The sequence below is a fragment of the Muntiacus reevesi genome, chromosome 3, assembly GCF_963930625.1.
Source record: "Muntiacus reevesi chromosome 3, mMunRee1.1, whole genome shotgun sequence".
NCBI classification, from domain to species: domain Eukaryota; kingdom Metazoa; phylum Chordata; class Mammalia; order Artiodactyla; family Cervidae; genus Muntiacus; species Muntiacus reevesi.
The window spans coordinates 263,241,935-263,256,387 of NC_089251.1; the positions used below are offsets into that span (position 1 = coordinate 263,241,935).

Sequence of the window (14,453 nt, forward strand, 5' to 3'; positions counted from 1 at the left end):
AGATATACAAAACAGAATTAACTCATTTTTGAAAGACCTCAGGGGCCAGACTGCTAAATATGAGAGAAGAATGAAATGATATCAGCTATAACTAATTGAACACACACGCATCTTAAGAACATTCAACTCTGGCAAATTATTACCATCTAGGAGTACAATGCAGATCTTCAGATTTAAAAATAATAAAAACACAAATCCAGGTTTTTAATGAGCTCTCACAATTTAACTCCTGGCTCCTAATTCAGTTAAGTAAGTAAACAAGCAGAACCACTGTACAGGTCAAGTAAAACACAACTGAATGTGACTCCTAGCAGTCACTTTGTGAGTCCTGTGTATACCTCACCATTATTTTTTTGGTCATGATTATGGTAGAACCATAATCTATAGTTCATTGCTTTAAAACTGTAGGCCTGTCTCAATGATGCCATTAATATAAAGCCCTGGGTCTAAGTCGCACTTTTCCCCCAGGTTCTTGGCATAGTCTACCCAATACAACTGGGACCAATCATTAAGCTGAGTAGGCAAACTCCCCTCACCCTCTCCCCTACAAGCACGCGTGATAGAAATGCCTTTAATCACAGCAGTAGAACATTCAGTCAGTGGAGTGTTAGGCAGACTACGAATGTTTCCCAGAATCGTTTATTGCCTAAAGGTAAATAAGCCTCAGTTACAGGTTTTGAGGAATGGAAACCTTGTTTTGTTTTTATCCTGAATTGATTCTCTTAGCTAGCTCTCTGGATCTTGTGCCTGGCACATCCTTAACTGGGTATTAATTCATTAGATGTTGGCGGTCAGCTGCTGGCAGGTATGTCTTTTTTTTTTTTTTTTAGGTATGTCTTTTAAGGAGAAACCTCACTCCTTAGCTTCTTTTTCCCAGGCTCTTTGTGATCCTATGGACTGTAGCCTACCAGGCTGCTTAGTCCATGGGATTTTGCAGGCAAGAGTACTGGAGTGGGTTGCCATTTCCTTCTCCAGGGGATCTTCCAAACCCAGGGATCGAACCCGAGTCTCCAGCATTGTAGGCAGACGCTTTACCGTCTGAGCTTCTTCCTCTTGTGACACCAGCGTCTCTTTCCTCCTCATTTGAGGGACAAAACAAACAAAAAGGCAATTCCATCCCTGATGGAATTCAAATGGAATGGAATTCAGATTCCTGGAAGGAGACTTTCCCACCCATCTTGGTTGGACCTGTCCTCTGATTAGTAAGAACTCAAAGGGATCCCCCAGTTATCCTGAGCCATTACCTTTTAGATGATTTTGACATGGTGATGAATATTTGAGTGCTTCTTACCATTTGCAAGGTGTTATGCCCTTGAGAAGGGACTGGCTCGCCACTCTAGTATTCTGGCCTAGAGAACTCCATGGACAGAGGAGCCTGGTGGCCCCAGTCCTATGGGGTCACAAAGAGTTGTTCATGACTGAGCGATTAACAACACAAGAAGGAAGGAAGCCAGCTGCCATAGGAATTATAGACATGTCCCCTTTCTCCAAGAATTTATGTATAGTTGGGAAAATGAAACACAAGCAGCTTCAGAGTGAAGTACAAAAGGTCAAATAATAGTTCCATCTAAGTGGTACCCGAAGGTAAAACGTGATTGGTTATTATCTTAGTCCATTTGGGCTGCTACAACAAGATACCATGGACTAGGTAGCTTTTAAACAAGATAAGTTTATTTCTCACAGTTTCAGAGGCTGAGAAATCCAGTATCAAAGTGCCAGCATGATTAGGTGAGGGTCTTCTTCCTGATTCATAATTGGCATCTTTTCACTGTGTACTCAGACAGTAAAGAATCTGCCTGCAATGCTGGAGACCTGGGTTTGATCCTTGGGTCAGGAAGATCCCTGAAGAAGGGAATGGCAACCCTCTCCAGTAATCTCGCCTAGAGAATACCATGCACAGAGGAGCCTGGCAGGCTACAGTCCATGGGGTTGCAAGAGTCAGACACGACTGAGCTACTAACACACACAGAAGTGGAAGAGACAATATCTGTGCAACCTCTTTTATAAGGCATAGATTCCACCCCGAGGACTGAAGTACCTCCCAGCGACCCCACTTACTATCAACTTTTGTGGGTTAGAATTTTGGGGGACACAAACATTTAGACCATAGCTGTTACCAAATTAGAAATGATCTAGGACAGGTTTTATAGGGGTTTTCATCATTATCTTCTAAATAATCATTACCTGAATCCTAACAGCTGCCTCATTTTTCAGATTCGACTTACCAGTATATAAAAGGTTCTGCTGACACTAAACCCACCCAAGGAATCTTCCCCAGCGGACTTCAGTGCGTCACGATTTTAATTGGTGTCTATGACACACGGACAGGGGTGCCTCTCATGGGGGTCATCAACCAGCCTTTTGTGTCACAAGACCTAAACACCCTCAGGTAAAAATGGCATATTTTTGCTATATTATGGTTTTCAGAGTTTACAACCTCAGCTTTGTTTATTGTCAGGATTATCTCTCCATGTGACATTCCCATGACTTGATACATTTGGCATTCCTACTAAAAATCTCCATGTTTGAATCAGTGGTCCTTTAATTTTCAATCCTGGGTTTCACAACAAAATGTGAAAATGATCTAATGAAAAGACAGTAGGTATGGCCAGGATTAGAACCTCTCCCTATGAAAACAAAAAACTGTCAGTATCACTTTCTTTTCTGCCTCCTCCTTCCTCACACTCCCATGGACTGTTCACAGAGCAGAGAGGGTGACCCAGCCTTTGGTTGCTCTGATCCACAGCCTACGGATCAGAGTATAACAGGGTTGACTCCAGAGCCTGGCAGGGTTCAAGTAGAAGCAGCTTTTCTCCTGTGGTTTCAGCTTTCTACTGAAATAGATGACATTTTCTCCCCCTCATGTAAAAGTATTTTTAAATTAAATTTTGACTTGCTTCAAGCAGCTAAGAATTGTTTGTTCTTTAATAGTCATAAACTACACCTCTGCAGTGTTGATATTTTTCATCTTCCCTGCCTTCTAGCAAACTGAAAGTGTTTGTTATCTTTAAAGGGTCGTTAAGTTAAAAATAAGTGGGACTGGATGTTGACATAATCATGACCTAGAAATGGTTGACAAAGTAGTTGGTGGCACAAATCCTGGGTTTGATTGCAGATTCTACCACTGATACACATTCTTAAACACTTGCATTCTCTAAGCCTGTCTCCTTCTCTGGAAAGAAACTATCCAGCGTATATAGTAAGTTAAACCTTGAGAAGTGATAGATGGTATTTTTGTTGTTGCCCTTCCCCGCCCCCTGCCAAAAAAAAGAGTCCATCTTTGTTGATGTTAAACCCAAAGTGGCGCTAGTGAATTGGAGGATGAAAAGGTGTTACCAACTGAAAAAAATTCAGGATTGTGAAGGATTTGCAGATTGAAAATCTTATTTATCTGTTCATCTTTACCCCCTGTTAAACTTTAAATGCCAAAAGAGGCAGTGAAACTGCTGTGTTCCCAGAGGCTGGAAATCCCACAAATATTTTAGCACTGTCCTAGATGGATGTGATAATGCAAAAAAAAAAAAAAAAAGCATTCCTAACTGGCACCAACACAGGCAGCAACAGGCACAGGGTGTGACTTTTGGAAATGAATTAGCTATTTGGTAACTATCTCTAGGCTGAAGGGCCTTGAGACTCACTGCATTATGTATTTTTCACCTCAAGTTGGGAAGCCATGGGAGCAATGAAAAACAAACGTGTTAACTTGCCGCCACAAACTGAACGTTCTCTTCCGTAGGTGGAAAGGACAGTGCTACTGGGGCCTTTCTTACTTGGGGACCAACATCCATTCCCTTCCGCCTCCCGGCTCTACGAGCAGCAGCAGCGAAACGCAGAGCCACGTGACGCAGAAGCCCAGCTCGGGAGGCTCCCGCCCGTTCTCGGCTGTGGTCAGCACCAGCGAAAAGGAGGCCGTCAAGGGCGCGCTCTCGCGCGTGTGTGGAGAGCGCGTCTTCCGGGCGGCGGGGGCCGGCTACAAGAGCCTCTGTGTGGTGCTCGGCCTCGTCGACATTTACATCTTCTCGGAAGACACCACGTTCAAGTGGGACTCCTGCGCTGCCCACGCCATCCTCAGGGCCATGGGCGGGGGCATGGTGGACTTCAAGGAATGCCTGGAAAGAAAGCCTGACGCGGGGCTTGGCTTGCCACACTTGGTGTATCACGTGGGAAACGAAGGCGCCGCTGGAGTGGATCAGTGGGCCAACAAGGGAGGACTCATCGCGTACAGATCCGAGAAGCAGCTGGAGGCGTTCTTGAGCCGCCTCCTCCAGCACCTGGCCCCTGTGGCGACACAGACGTAGACGAGCTCTGTCCTCGTGGGCTCCGCAACCCAACTGTGGACCTAGTTTCCGCATCTGTCTCTTGAAGACGGCTTTGTCCTATTGACAGTCAACATTCACCTTCCTCTTTGGGGGAGCATTTTTCCATTATGTGTTCATAATGTTAATAAATGAATGATATTCATGCAGCAGTTAAATGTGTGAGATTCTTTATAGTGGATTTTGTGTGATGGTGGCTCAGAGGTTAAAGCGTCTGCCTGCAACGCGGGAGAGCTGGGTTCGATCCCTGGGTCGGGAAGATCCCCCTGGAGAAGGAAATGGCAACCCACTCCAGTCTTCCTGCCTGGAGAGTCCCATGGATGGAGGAGCCTGGTGGGCTACAGTCCAGGGGGTCGCAAAGAGTCAGACAGACTGAGCGACTTCACTTTCTTTCACTTTCACTTTCAGTGCTGCTTGACAGGCTTCAGTAAAATATTGAAGACAGGAAAAATTCCTGCTCAATTAATAAAAGTCTTCAGAACATGAGTTTAGAAGTGGTAAGTTAATGTCACTGAAGTATTAGGGAGAGCAAAGGGGGTTGTGGTTAGTTTTGTTTCCTGTCTGGAACAAAAATCTTCAGCTTTAGCCTTTGGTAGAACATTTAGAACTCTGAATTTGAAGCATAATTTACCCATTTTCATGTGCTTTCAGTGACACTATGTTTCTTATAAGAATTACAGCCTGGAAAAAAAAAAAAAGCCTGGAGCACCGATGGCTCCATCCTACTCATGCACTCTCAGCACACACACACCCACACTCATACACACATTCTGAAACTCTCGCTCAAATTTATATTCTTATTCTCTCTCTCTAATTCTTTGATTCTGCCACTAATTATGTCTCTAGTTCTAATACTCTCACTTAACATACTCATTTCTGTCGGTAAGACAGGAGAGGATAAAGACATTTCTGTAGTTTTTGCATAGTGTTTATTACACTTCAAAAACCAGAGGTAGAGTTAAATATATACAGCCGTTGGTCTACTGGAATCCCATGTTGAATGTCCTCTGAGGTGGGTGAGACCTCTTTTTCCTGTCTTTAGCAGCCCTGGTGAGGAGATAGTTCCACCATCTGGAGAGATGGCTTTGACTCTCAGCTCTCTCCTTTCTGCCCCGCGCCCTCTTGAGGCCAAAAGATTTTCTGCAGCATCCTCTGTTTTCCTGCAATTACAAAGGAATCACAGTAAGTGAAACTTTTATTTTTTTTTTAATTTATTTATTTTAATTGGAGGTTATTTAAAGGTATCTCATTGCACGCAGAAGATTTAATGATTCATTTAGTTAAAAAGTTACATAGTTTTTAAAGTCTGTACATGCTTTGTGATTGATCGTGGGTCCTCGCACTGTATATTCTAATTTTAAAGGTTGATTTTTAAGTCAAAGTGAGTTCATTCTTCACAAAACACATTAGAAACCAAACCCCAGAAACTAGTCATGCTGCCTGATATTCACCAGAATGGAAAAATAGGATATAGTTTAAGAAAAAGCATGTTGCGCACATAAACATTTTTAGAATATATAAATTATCAATAACAATGCAGTGAAAAGAGTCATATTCAATGTGATCTATTTATTTATGTGATCTATCAATGTGCCAGTTTACTGGGGGGAAAACTGGATAGAACAGAGAAATCCCACATATTCTGTAAACATCTATTGCACACATCCATTGTCAATCTGTGGGAAACCTAGGGCCCTTCCTTAAGCATGTGTGTGCTGGTCTTGCATAAACCACACCCATGGGAGTGTGATCTGTAGCTCTGATTTCTTTCTTTTTGGCTGCACAGTGTGACTTTCCGGATCAGGTTCAGTTCCTGAGAACTGAACCTGACCTGGCAGTGGAAGTACCAATTCCTCATCACTGTTCCACCAGGGAATTCTCAGGCTCTAATTTCTTTAGAGGAAGAAGTTAAAAAATATTTGCCACGTAGTCTGACGACATAGTCATTCTGGATTTTAATTTTTTTCCCCTCTATCGTTACAATTGTCTCCTACTCAGTAAATTTTTAAGACTCGTTTCTATCAATACTTTCAAAGCCTTAAATTCTTTGTTTTCAGATTCATTTTACATTATACTTAATCTATTATTAAAGATATCACTGAAATATGATTTTTGAATGAAGTCAATCAGTCTAAGCAAACATACAACTCAATTGATGAGAGTGGGAGTTAGGGGTTGTGATGGAGGGGTGTGCCGAAGAGTAGCCTGTTGGTCACCAAGATTGAGTGTCTTGTGCATCCACCAGTGGTTTTTTACGGGAGGCTGGCAGACAGATGACTCTGCCAGGTTGCTTAAACAGAGGATGATAAAAAGAGAGCCCCCTGTACGTCAACAGGAGCAGTCTCTGGGAAGCCAGTCAGCGTTGGTTCCTCTCTTGCTCCTACAACCCACATCCAATCACTCAGGAGAGACTCTTGGCTCAAGCTTCCAAACATACCTGTTGCTCTCTACACGAGCCACATGGCTCCACCTAACCATCACCCCAGGCTCAATTCAGCTGCTCCTGAGGTCTGGCAGCCATGTTGAGTAGGGTTCTAATGGTTATTTCCTTTTAATGCACTTTGTGTGTTGCTAATTTTTTGCTCTGGCTTCTAAGCCCCTAGGTATAGGCTCCCTGCATGAGATTTTGACATGCCAAGGGATACGTATTATATAAAGGGCTTTCTGCTGTGTTATAATGATGGGAGTATGAAAAAGCAGACTTTTGAGTCTGAGTGTAAAGTCCCATAGATAGCCCTTCTGTCTTGAAGATGTGCAGCCAGGATAAGTTTGCAGTAATACTTTGCATCAGTAGCATTAGGTTTAACTGTGAGTGACAAAATGCCAAAATAGCAATGGCTTAAATAAGATCAAAAGTATTTGGTGAGCAGTCCAGAGCTGAAAGGAGGCTCCACCCCAAAGTCCTCAGGGAGTCACACTCCTTCCATCTCACTGCTCTCCCAACCCCAGACCCTTCTCAGGTCTAAGACAACAGAGTCGGCATTGTGGGCAGCAAGACAGAGAAGACAAAGAAGGGAAGGGCAATTTTTCACGTCACTGACCAGAACCTTTTCACATGACTGCACGTAGAAGGTCTCCATTTGGAGCAGCCATGTACTCACCTGAAAACCAGGCTTTTTATCACCCCGAAAGTTAGGAGACAGGCATTAGAGGACATCTAGCAATCTCCATCACCCGGGCCAAACGAGTCGTCCGGGCTTCTGTCTTCGTGTGACCTCTGATCACACATCCTTTGTTCTATTCACTAAGGTCGCATGGCATTTAAGAGTGGATTTTTTCAACCCTTAGCTACACTCATCTACTTTTGACGTACTTATCCACTTCATCCCCCAGAGAATGAAGAGTGCATAAGTACATTTGTCAAGATGGTAAGTCTTCCCTGGTGGCTCAGCGTTAAAGAATGTGCCGGCCAATGCAGGAGACGCGCGCGGGTTTGATCCTTGGGTCAGGATGATCCCCTGGAGAAGGAAATGACAACCCACTCCGGTATTCTTGCCTGGGAAATTCCGTGGGCAGAGGAGCCTGGTGGACTATAGTCCATGGGGTTGCAGAGAGTTGGACACAACTCAGCAACTAAACAACAATGATCAAGGTAATAAAGAAAGGGAACCTTCTGCCAATTAGGCACAGATGAAAATATAAAACAAATATAAAAACAGTTATTGGTGTCTTGAGACTTGTGGGAAATCTCTGGGACTCTTGATCCTGGCAGTTTGCCTAGAGGCCTACTGCCCCCTCTTTTCAGACTCACACCTCTGGCCTCTGTTGAGTGCTCAGCAGGCAGGCAAACTGTGGGAGGTCTCTGCTTTCAGTTCCTTACTTAGCCATCACTAAAGGAGTCTGCTTAGCCTAGTCCATAGCAGCTGCTCATAATTCCTTGTCCTGCTTGCTTGACCCAGAGCATGTAACTGTAACCAGCCTTAGACACAGCTACCACACAGAAAGAGGGACTTACCGGTGGCTCAAGTGGTAAAGAATCCACCTGCTAATTCAGAAGATGCAGGAGACATAGGCTTGATCCTGGGTCGGGAAGATCTCCTAGTGTAGGAAAAGGCAACCCACTCCAGTATTCTTGCCTGGAGAATTCCACGGACAGAGGGGCCTACAGAGGGCTACAGAGCATGGGGTCACCAAGAGTCGGACACAGCTGAGTGACTAACACACACAGTAATTACTCAGGCTTCCCCAGTGGTTCAGGGTAAAGAACCCGCCTGCCAGTGCAGGAGACCTCAGAGATACGGGTTCTATCCCTGGGTCGGGCAGATCCCCTGGAGAAGGAAATAGCAACTCACTCCAGTATTCTTGCCTGGGAGATCCCATGGACAAAGGAGCCTGGCAGACTACAATTCATGCGGTCGTAAAAGAGTTGGACCTGACTTAGCAACTGAGCACGCACCTCACACACGGCACAGAAACAGCCCTGCCCACTCCATGGCAGAAAAAGTCAAACACACATTCCGAAAAGTAGGAAAAAGCGGACAAAAGTTTCTGACAGTTTCCTTTTTGTCCCTCAGTTTTTTGTTTTGTTTTTTTTCCTGTAAGTGCTAAATGCAAAGGAAGAGTAGAAACAGTAAGTCATAACCTTTCACACCATAGTTAACACCTTTCATTGTACCTGGCTTAGATTGGTACTTAGACTGTAACACATGTCCATAAAGCAAGCCTAAGGGACTGTGACTGTCCCCTCAGAGTGGCAGGGAACTCAATTAAGAGCTGGTATGTACACAAATGGATCTGTGAAACTGGTCCAGGGGAAGTAGCTGTGTTTAGCACTGACATCTTTCTTAAAAGGTTTTATATGCTTATAATTTCTATTTGATAATCAGCCTAGCCAACATTGTGACTACTGTGTAATAAAATGTCTGTAATTTTAAATTTGATTTTTCTTTTCTAGGCTGTATTTTCAATGCTCATGACCCGCAGGGAGCCATTATTATATAGGATTAAGAGCTTTCTCCCTTTCTCCATTAAAAAGAAAAAAAGACCGTCCTTAGGCTGGCTTCATGGGCTTGTGACTTGTGCAGGGGCAGAAGGCTTCTCACTCAGCAGGGCACCACACTTGGTTCTGTGAGTGCTGTCCTGAAATTCTCAAACATTTTGTCTTTGAATTTGTAAATTAAGTTTCTAGGATAGTGGTGCATGCGTGTGAACAGAGGTGTGATGTACATGTGTTTGCCCTCTTTCCCCGTAACCCCATTCCACTCATGTAGTGTTCACAGTACCGTGTGAGCACAGAATTCCTACAGACCCCTGATGTATAGGCGTTCAATGAGACTTAAAGCAAGTACATGGTAAGTGACTTAAATTTATAATGACTAATTAGGTGGGGATAACAGCCCCCTAGTGGAGAAGGCAATGGCACCCCACTCCAGTACTCTTGCCTGGAAAATCCCATGGATGGAGGAGCCTGGTAGGCTCCTGTCCATGGGGTCACTAAGAGTCAGACACGACTGAGCAACTTCACTTTCACTTCTCACTTTCATGCATTGGAGAAGGAAATGGCAACCGACTCCAGTGTTCTTGCCTGGAGAATCCCAGGGATGGGGGAGCCTGGTAGGCTGCCATCTATGGGATTACACGGAGTCGGACACGACTGAAGTGACTTAGCAGCAGCAGCAACAGCCCCCTAGAGCTAGGATTTGCTTGGAATGCCAAAAGATGGCACTGGCATTCTCAGAAACATAAAAAGACCAAGGAAATCTATTATGCCCTTTCTTATTCTTTTCCCCTGTATAACTACAACAAATCACAAAGGCTGAAAATGATGGTATGGAAATAAAGGGAAAGTTAGGGCCACCTAGGGACTTCTTGGCGGTCCAGTGGCTAAGCCTGTGCATTCCCAATGCAGGGGCCCAGGTTTGTTCCCTGATCAGGGAACTAGATCCTGCATGCCGCAACTAAGACCCAGTGCAGCCAAATAAATAAGTAAATATTTTTTTTAAAAGATAGGGCCACCCTTAATTCTTTTTCTTCTTGTTCTTCCTTGCCAGAAAACTGAAGGTAGAAAGAGGTAGCAGAATGTGTACATATCAAGAATTGAACTAAAAACCAGCTGCATTACTTCTCTGCATTCTTTCCACTCTTATAGTGAGGATAATGTAAGTATCCATGGGCTTTCCTGGTGGCTTAAACAGTAAAGAATCTGCCTGCAATGCAAGAGACCTGCGTTCAGTCCCTGGGTCGGGAAGACCCTGTGGAGGAGGGTATGGCAGTCTTCTTGTCTGGAGAATCCCAGGGACAGAGGAACCTGGCAGGCTACAGTCCATGGGGTCCCAAAGAGTCAACGTGACTGAAGTGACTCAGCACACACGCACAAGCTATGAAAAATGAAATGTATAATTTTGGTGATTGCACATATGAGTTATACTCATACTTACAACTGGCATTGTGCAATATAAATACAAATGGTAAAATTCATGCTAACAATTTAAATTTAAAATTTTTCTTATTGACATTAAATAGCAAATAATAGCATGACAGTTTGAAAGAGAATAGAAGGAAGGAAAACCTTTTAACTTTAGTATCTTTAATGACAACCTTTTCTCCTGCTTTCTGTAAGGGAGCCCCACTATTTCATCTTTCCAGGGTGCTACCAACTAGGTAGCCAGCTGTGAACTGGTCCCATTTCTACTCCTAACCTCGCTGTCTTTTGTTCTCTCTGAATTTTTATCACATTTGTTGGTCAGGTCCAATCCCAGCCCGTTGGTGAGCTAGGTCTACCCCAACCTGGGAATAGCAGAATTTTTTCAGTTACTTGGAAGCTGAGATGATAAGAGAACCAAAGTATGTTTTACAAACATTTCTCCCCTGGTAAGCAAGTTGGCCCTCCCTGCTATAACTTCCCAAGCAATTTGAGCACATTGGAACATTTGCTGCAAACTTTACAACACTCTCCACTAGGTGTCTCTAGCGGATTTGCAGAGGCACGTTTGTAACAGTGAAGGGAAATTGTAGCAAAGTTCTTTTCTGTACTAACCACTTCCGATGGGTCGCCTTTAAAATACATCATCATGTCTTAAAGGCTTCCCAAGTGGAGCAGTGATAAAGAATCTGCCTGCCAATGAGGGAGACACAAGAGACGTGGGTTCGATCCATGGATTGAGAAGATCCCCAGAGGAGGAAATGGCAACCCACTCCAATATTCTTGCCTGGAAAATTCCATGGACAGAGGAGCCTGGTGGGTCAAACACGACTGAGTCAGACATGACTAAGCACGTGTGCGCACATACATGCATACACATACACATCACGTTTTAAGTATGCTGTTTTTCTTTAAAAAATCATTTCTTTCATTGTGTTTTAAATTACATGCTTCTTAAAGAACTACAAAGTATGAAAAAGTAGGAACAAGGAAAAATTAAATCCAGACAAAACTACTGTTGGCATTGTAGTCAACTTTCCTAGAGTTGTTTTCTTTCTCTGCATAAAAGAATGAAAACATAAGCCGCAGAGTAGGAGAGATATTTGCAACATATACCTAGCAAAGGATCTATATCCTGTAGATATAAAAGACTCCTAAAAATCAGCAAGAAAAGGATACAAAGTCCAATTAAAAAATGACCACAAGACCCTTTACAAAAGAGAGTATTTAAATGGCTGATAAGCATATCAAAAAGCATAAACATCACTAATTATGAGGAAAATGCATTTAAACACTGGAGAGCCACTTCATCCACTACAATAATTAAAACTTAACAATCAGTGTCAAATATTAGTGAGAATTTGAAACAACTAAGTCTCTTACATATACTCATTGGTGGAATTATAATTTGTACAAAAATATTTGGCAATATTTAATAAAGCTGAACATATGCTTATTCTATGACCGTTCTCTTGGTACATACCCAACAGAAATGCATGCAAATAATCATCAAAAGACATGTATAAGAATGTCCACATCAACAGTATTCATAATAGCCCAAACCAGAAAACTAAGCAAATGCTCAACTATCGTAGAATGAATAAATATAGTATGGTACACAGAAATGGAATGAAACAGCATGTATTTCACATACATAATGTGAAATGAAAGAGGCAGCAGACAAAAAGTATATACTACATGATACTCTATATAATCTTTAAAACCAAGCCACACTCATGGAATACACCATGAAGTTCCCCCTTCAGGAAGCCTTCTTAGGAAGTGCCTCAGCTGAAGAGAGCTATTTGACCTCTGATTATATCCCCAGTTATGGAGCTGGCTATAAAGGCCCCCACTCAACCTGGGAAAACTCTGAAGAGCTGTCCTAGACTGTTCAGAGTGCCTTGTAGAGTTAGCTGAAAACTTTGTTGAGACTGTAATTCAGCCCATTTTTACTTCTGCCCGATCATGTTTCTCCCCTCCTTCCTTTTTCCTCTGGACCCCTGGCCTTCTCCCACCTTCCATCCCACAAGTACTGGTCCCAGCTGTACCATAATCTCAGCATCTGCTTCCCTGGGAACTTGATCTTCAAAGTGAGAGTAACAATTACCTTTGGGAAGGCAGTGACGGGGGAAATGCCAGTAATTGTCTACACCTCGATGGCAGACACATAAGAGTGCTTACTTTGTAAAAATTCATTGCCCTATAGACTTAAGTTTAGTATATTTCACTGTATTTACAGGGTTTCCCAGGTGGTGCAGTGGTAAAGAACCCACATGCCAATGCAGTACCTGCAGGAGCCACAGGTTCGATTCCTGGGTTGGGAAGATCTCCTGGAGGAGGAAATGGTGACCCACTCTAGTATTCTTGCCTGGAAAACCCTATGGACCGAGGAGCCTGGCAGGCTACAGTCCATGGGATTACAAAAGAGTCAGGTAAAATAGCACACATACATACACATAACTGTATTAACACTTCAATTAAAACATTTACCGGGGGAAAAAAGCCAATGAATATGCTTGATGAATGTGTATATCTGAACAGTCTCTAATTATTTCATTTAGATAAATTCCTAGAAGTGGAACTGCTAGATCAAAAATGGACATTTTAGGGGCTTTCCTTGTGGTGCAGTGGTTAAGACTGTGTGCTTTCAATGCAGAAGGCACAGGTTTGATTCCCAGTCAGGGAACTAGATTCCACATGCAGCATGGCTTGGCAAAAAATAAAAAAATAAAAATGGACATTTAAAATTTTGTTGCCTAGTGACAAAATATCCTCCAAAAAAGATGTACCAATAGAAATATCATCAACAAATGATCAGAATATTCATTTGCCAACACAAGATAGCGTCAATCTTTCAAATCTAATAGGTGAGAAAAGTAAATCAGGTTGTTTTAATATTCCATTGCTCTTCTTTAAAACTAATTATATGCTGATGATTAGTTGGCCAATTGTAAGCATTAGTGTAGTCCTTGAATTATACAATTTTACTGTGGAAAGAAGATAAAAGTTTAAATATTTATATTAGAAAGCAATACCACTTCTAGGCATACACACTGAGGAATCCAGATCTGAAAGAGACACGTGCACCCCAATGTTCATCGCAGCACTGTTTATAATAGCCAGGACATGGAAGCAACCCAGATGCCCATCAACAGATGAATGGATAAGAAAGCTGTGGTACATATACACCATGGAATATTACTCAGCCGTTAAAAAGAATTCATTTGAATCAGTTCTAATGAGATGGATGAAACTGGAGCCCATTATACAGAGTGAAGTAAGCCAGAAAGATAAAGAACATTACAGTATACTAACACATATATACGGAATTTAGATAGATGGTGGCGATAACCCTATATGCAAAACAGAAAAAGAGACACAGAAGTACAGAACAGACTTTTGAACTCTGGGGGAGAACGTGAGGGTGGGATGTTTTGAAAGAACAGCATGTATACTATCTATGGTGAAACGGACCACCAGCCCAGGTTGGATGCATGAGTCAGGTGCTCTTGCCTGGTGCACTGGGGGGACCCTGAGGAGTCGGGTGGGGAGGGAGGTGGGAGGAGGGATCGGGATGGGGAATACGTGTAACTATATGGCTGATTCATGTCAATGTATGACAAAACCCACTGAAATGTTGTAAAGTGATTGGCCTCCAACTAATAAAATAATATTTAAAAAAAGAAAAAAAAAAAAATAAAAAAAAAATAAAAAAAAAAAAAAATAAGAAAACCAATGAGCAAAGATTATAGGGAAGCAAGTTTGAACACAAT

General features: G+C 42.7%; 1 protein-coding gene and 1 long non-coding RNA gene across 6 annotated transcripts in view; both read left to right on the forward strand.

The window, feature by feature from the left end:
- Nucleotides 1–4,468, forward strand: part of INPP1 (inositol polyphosphate-1-phosphatase) — a 37,680-nt gene extending 33,212 nt beyond the window's left edge. For all 5 annotated transcript variants that reach the window (XM_065931936.1, XM_065931934.1, XM_065931933.1 and 2 more), the window contains 2 exons: nt 2,215–2,389; nt 3,737–4,468. In XM_065931936.1, coding sequence (XP_065788008.1) covers nt 2,215–2,389; nt 3,737–4,298 — 737 coding nt within the window. In that variant the 3' untranslated portion in view covers nt 4,299–4,468. The remainder of the gene's footprint in view (nt 1–2,214; nt 2,390–3,736) is intronic.
- Nucleotides 4,469–4,681: 213 nt separating this feature from the next.
- On the forward strand, nt 4,682–11,488 carry LOC136165478 (uncharacterized). Its single transcript, XR_010662523.1, has 5 exons — nt 4,682–4,813; nt 5,359–5,498; nt 9,211–9,383; nt 10,307–10,414; nt 11,338–11,488. It is a non-coding gene; the product is annotated as an uncharacterized lncRNA (long non-coding RNA).
- The last annotated feature ends 2,965 nt before the right edge of the window (nt 11,489–14,453 follow it).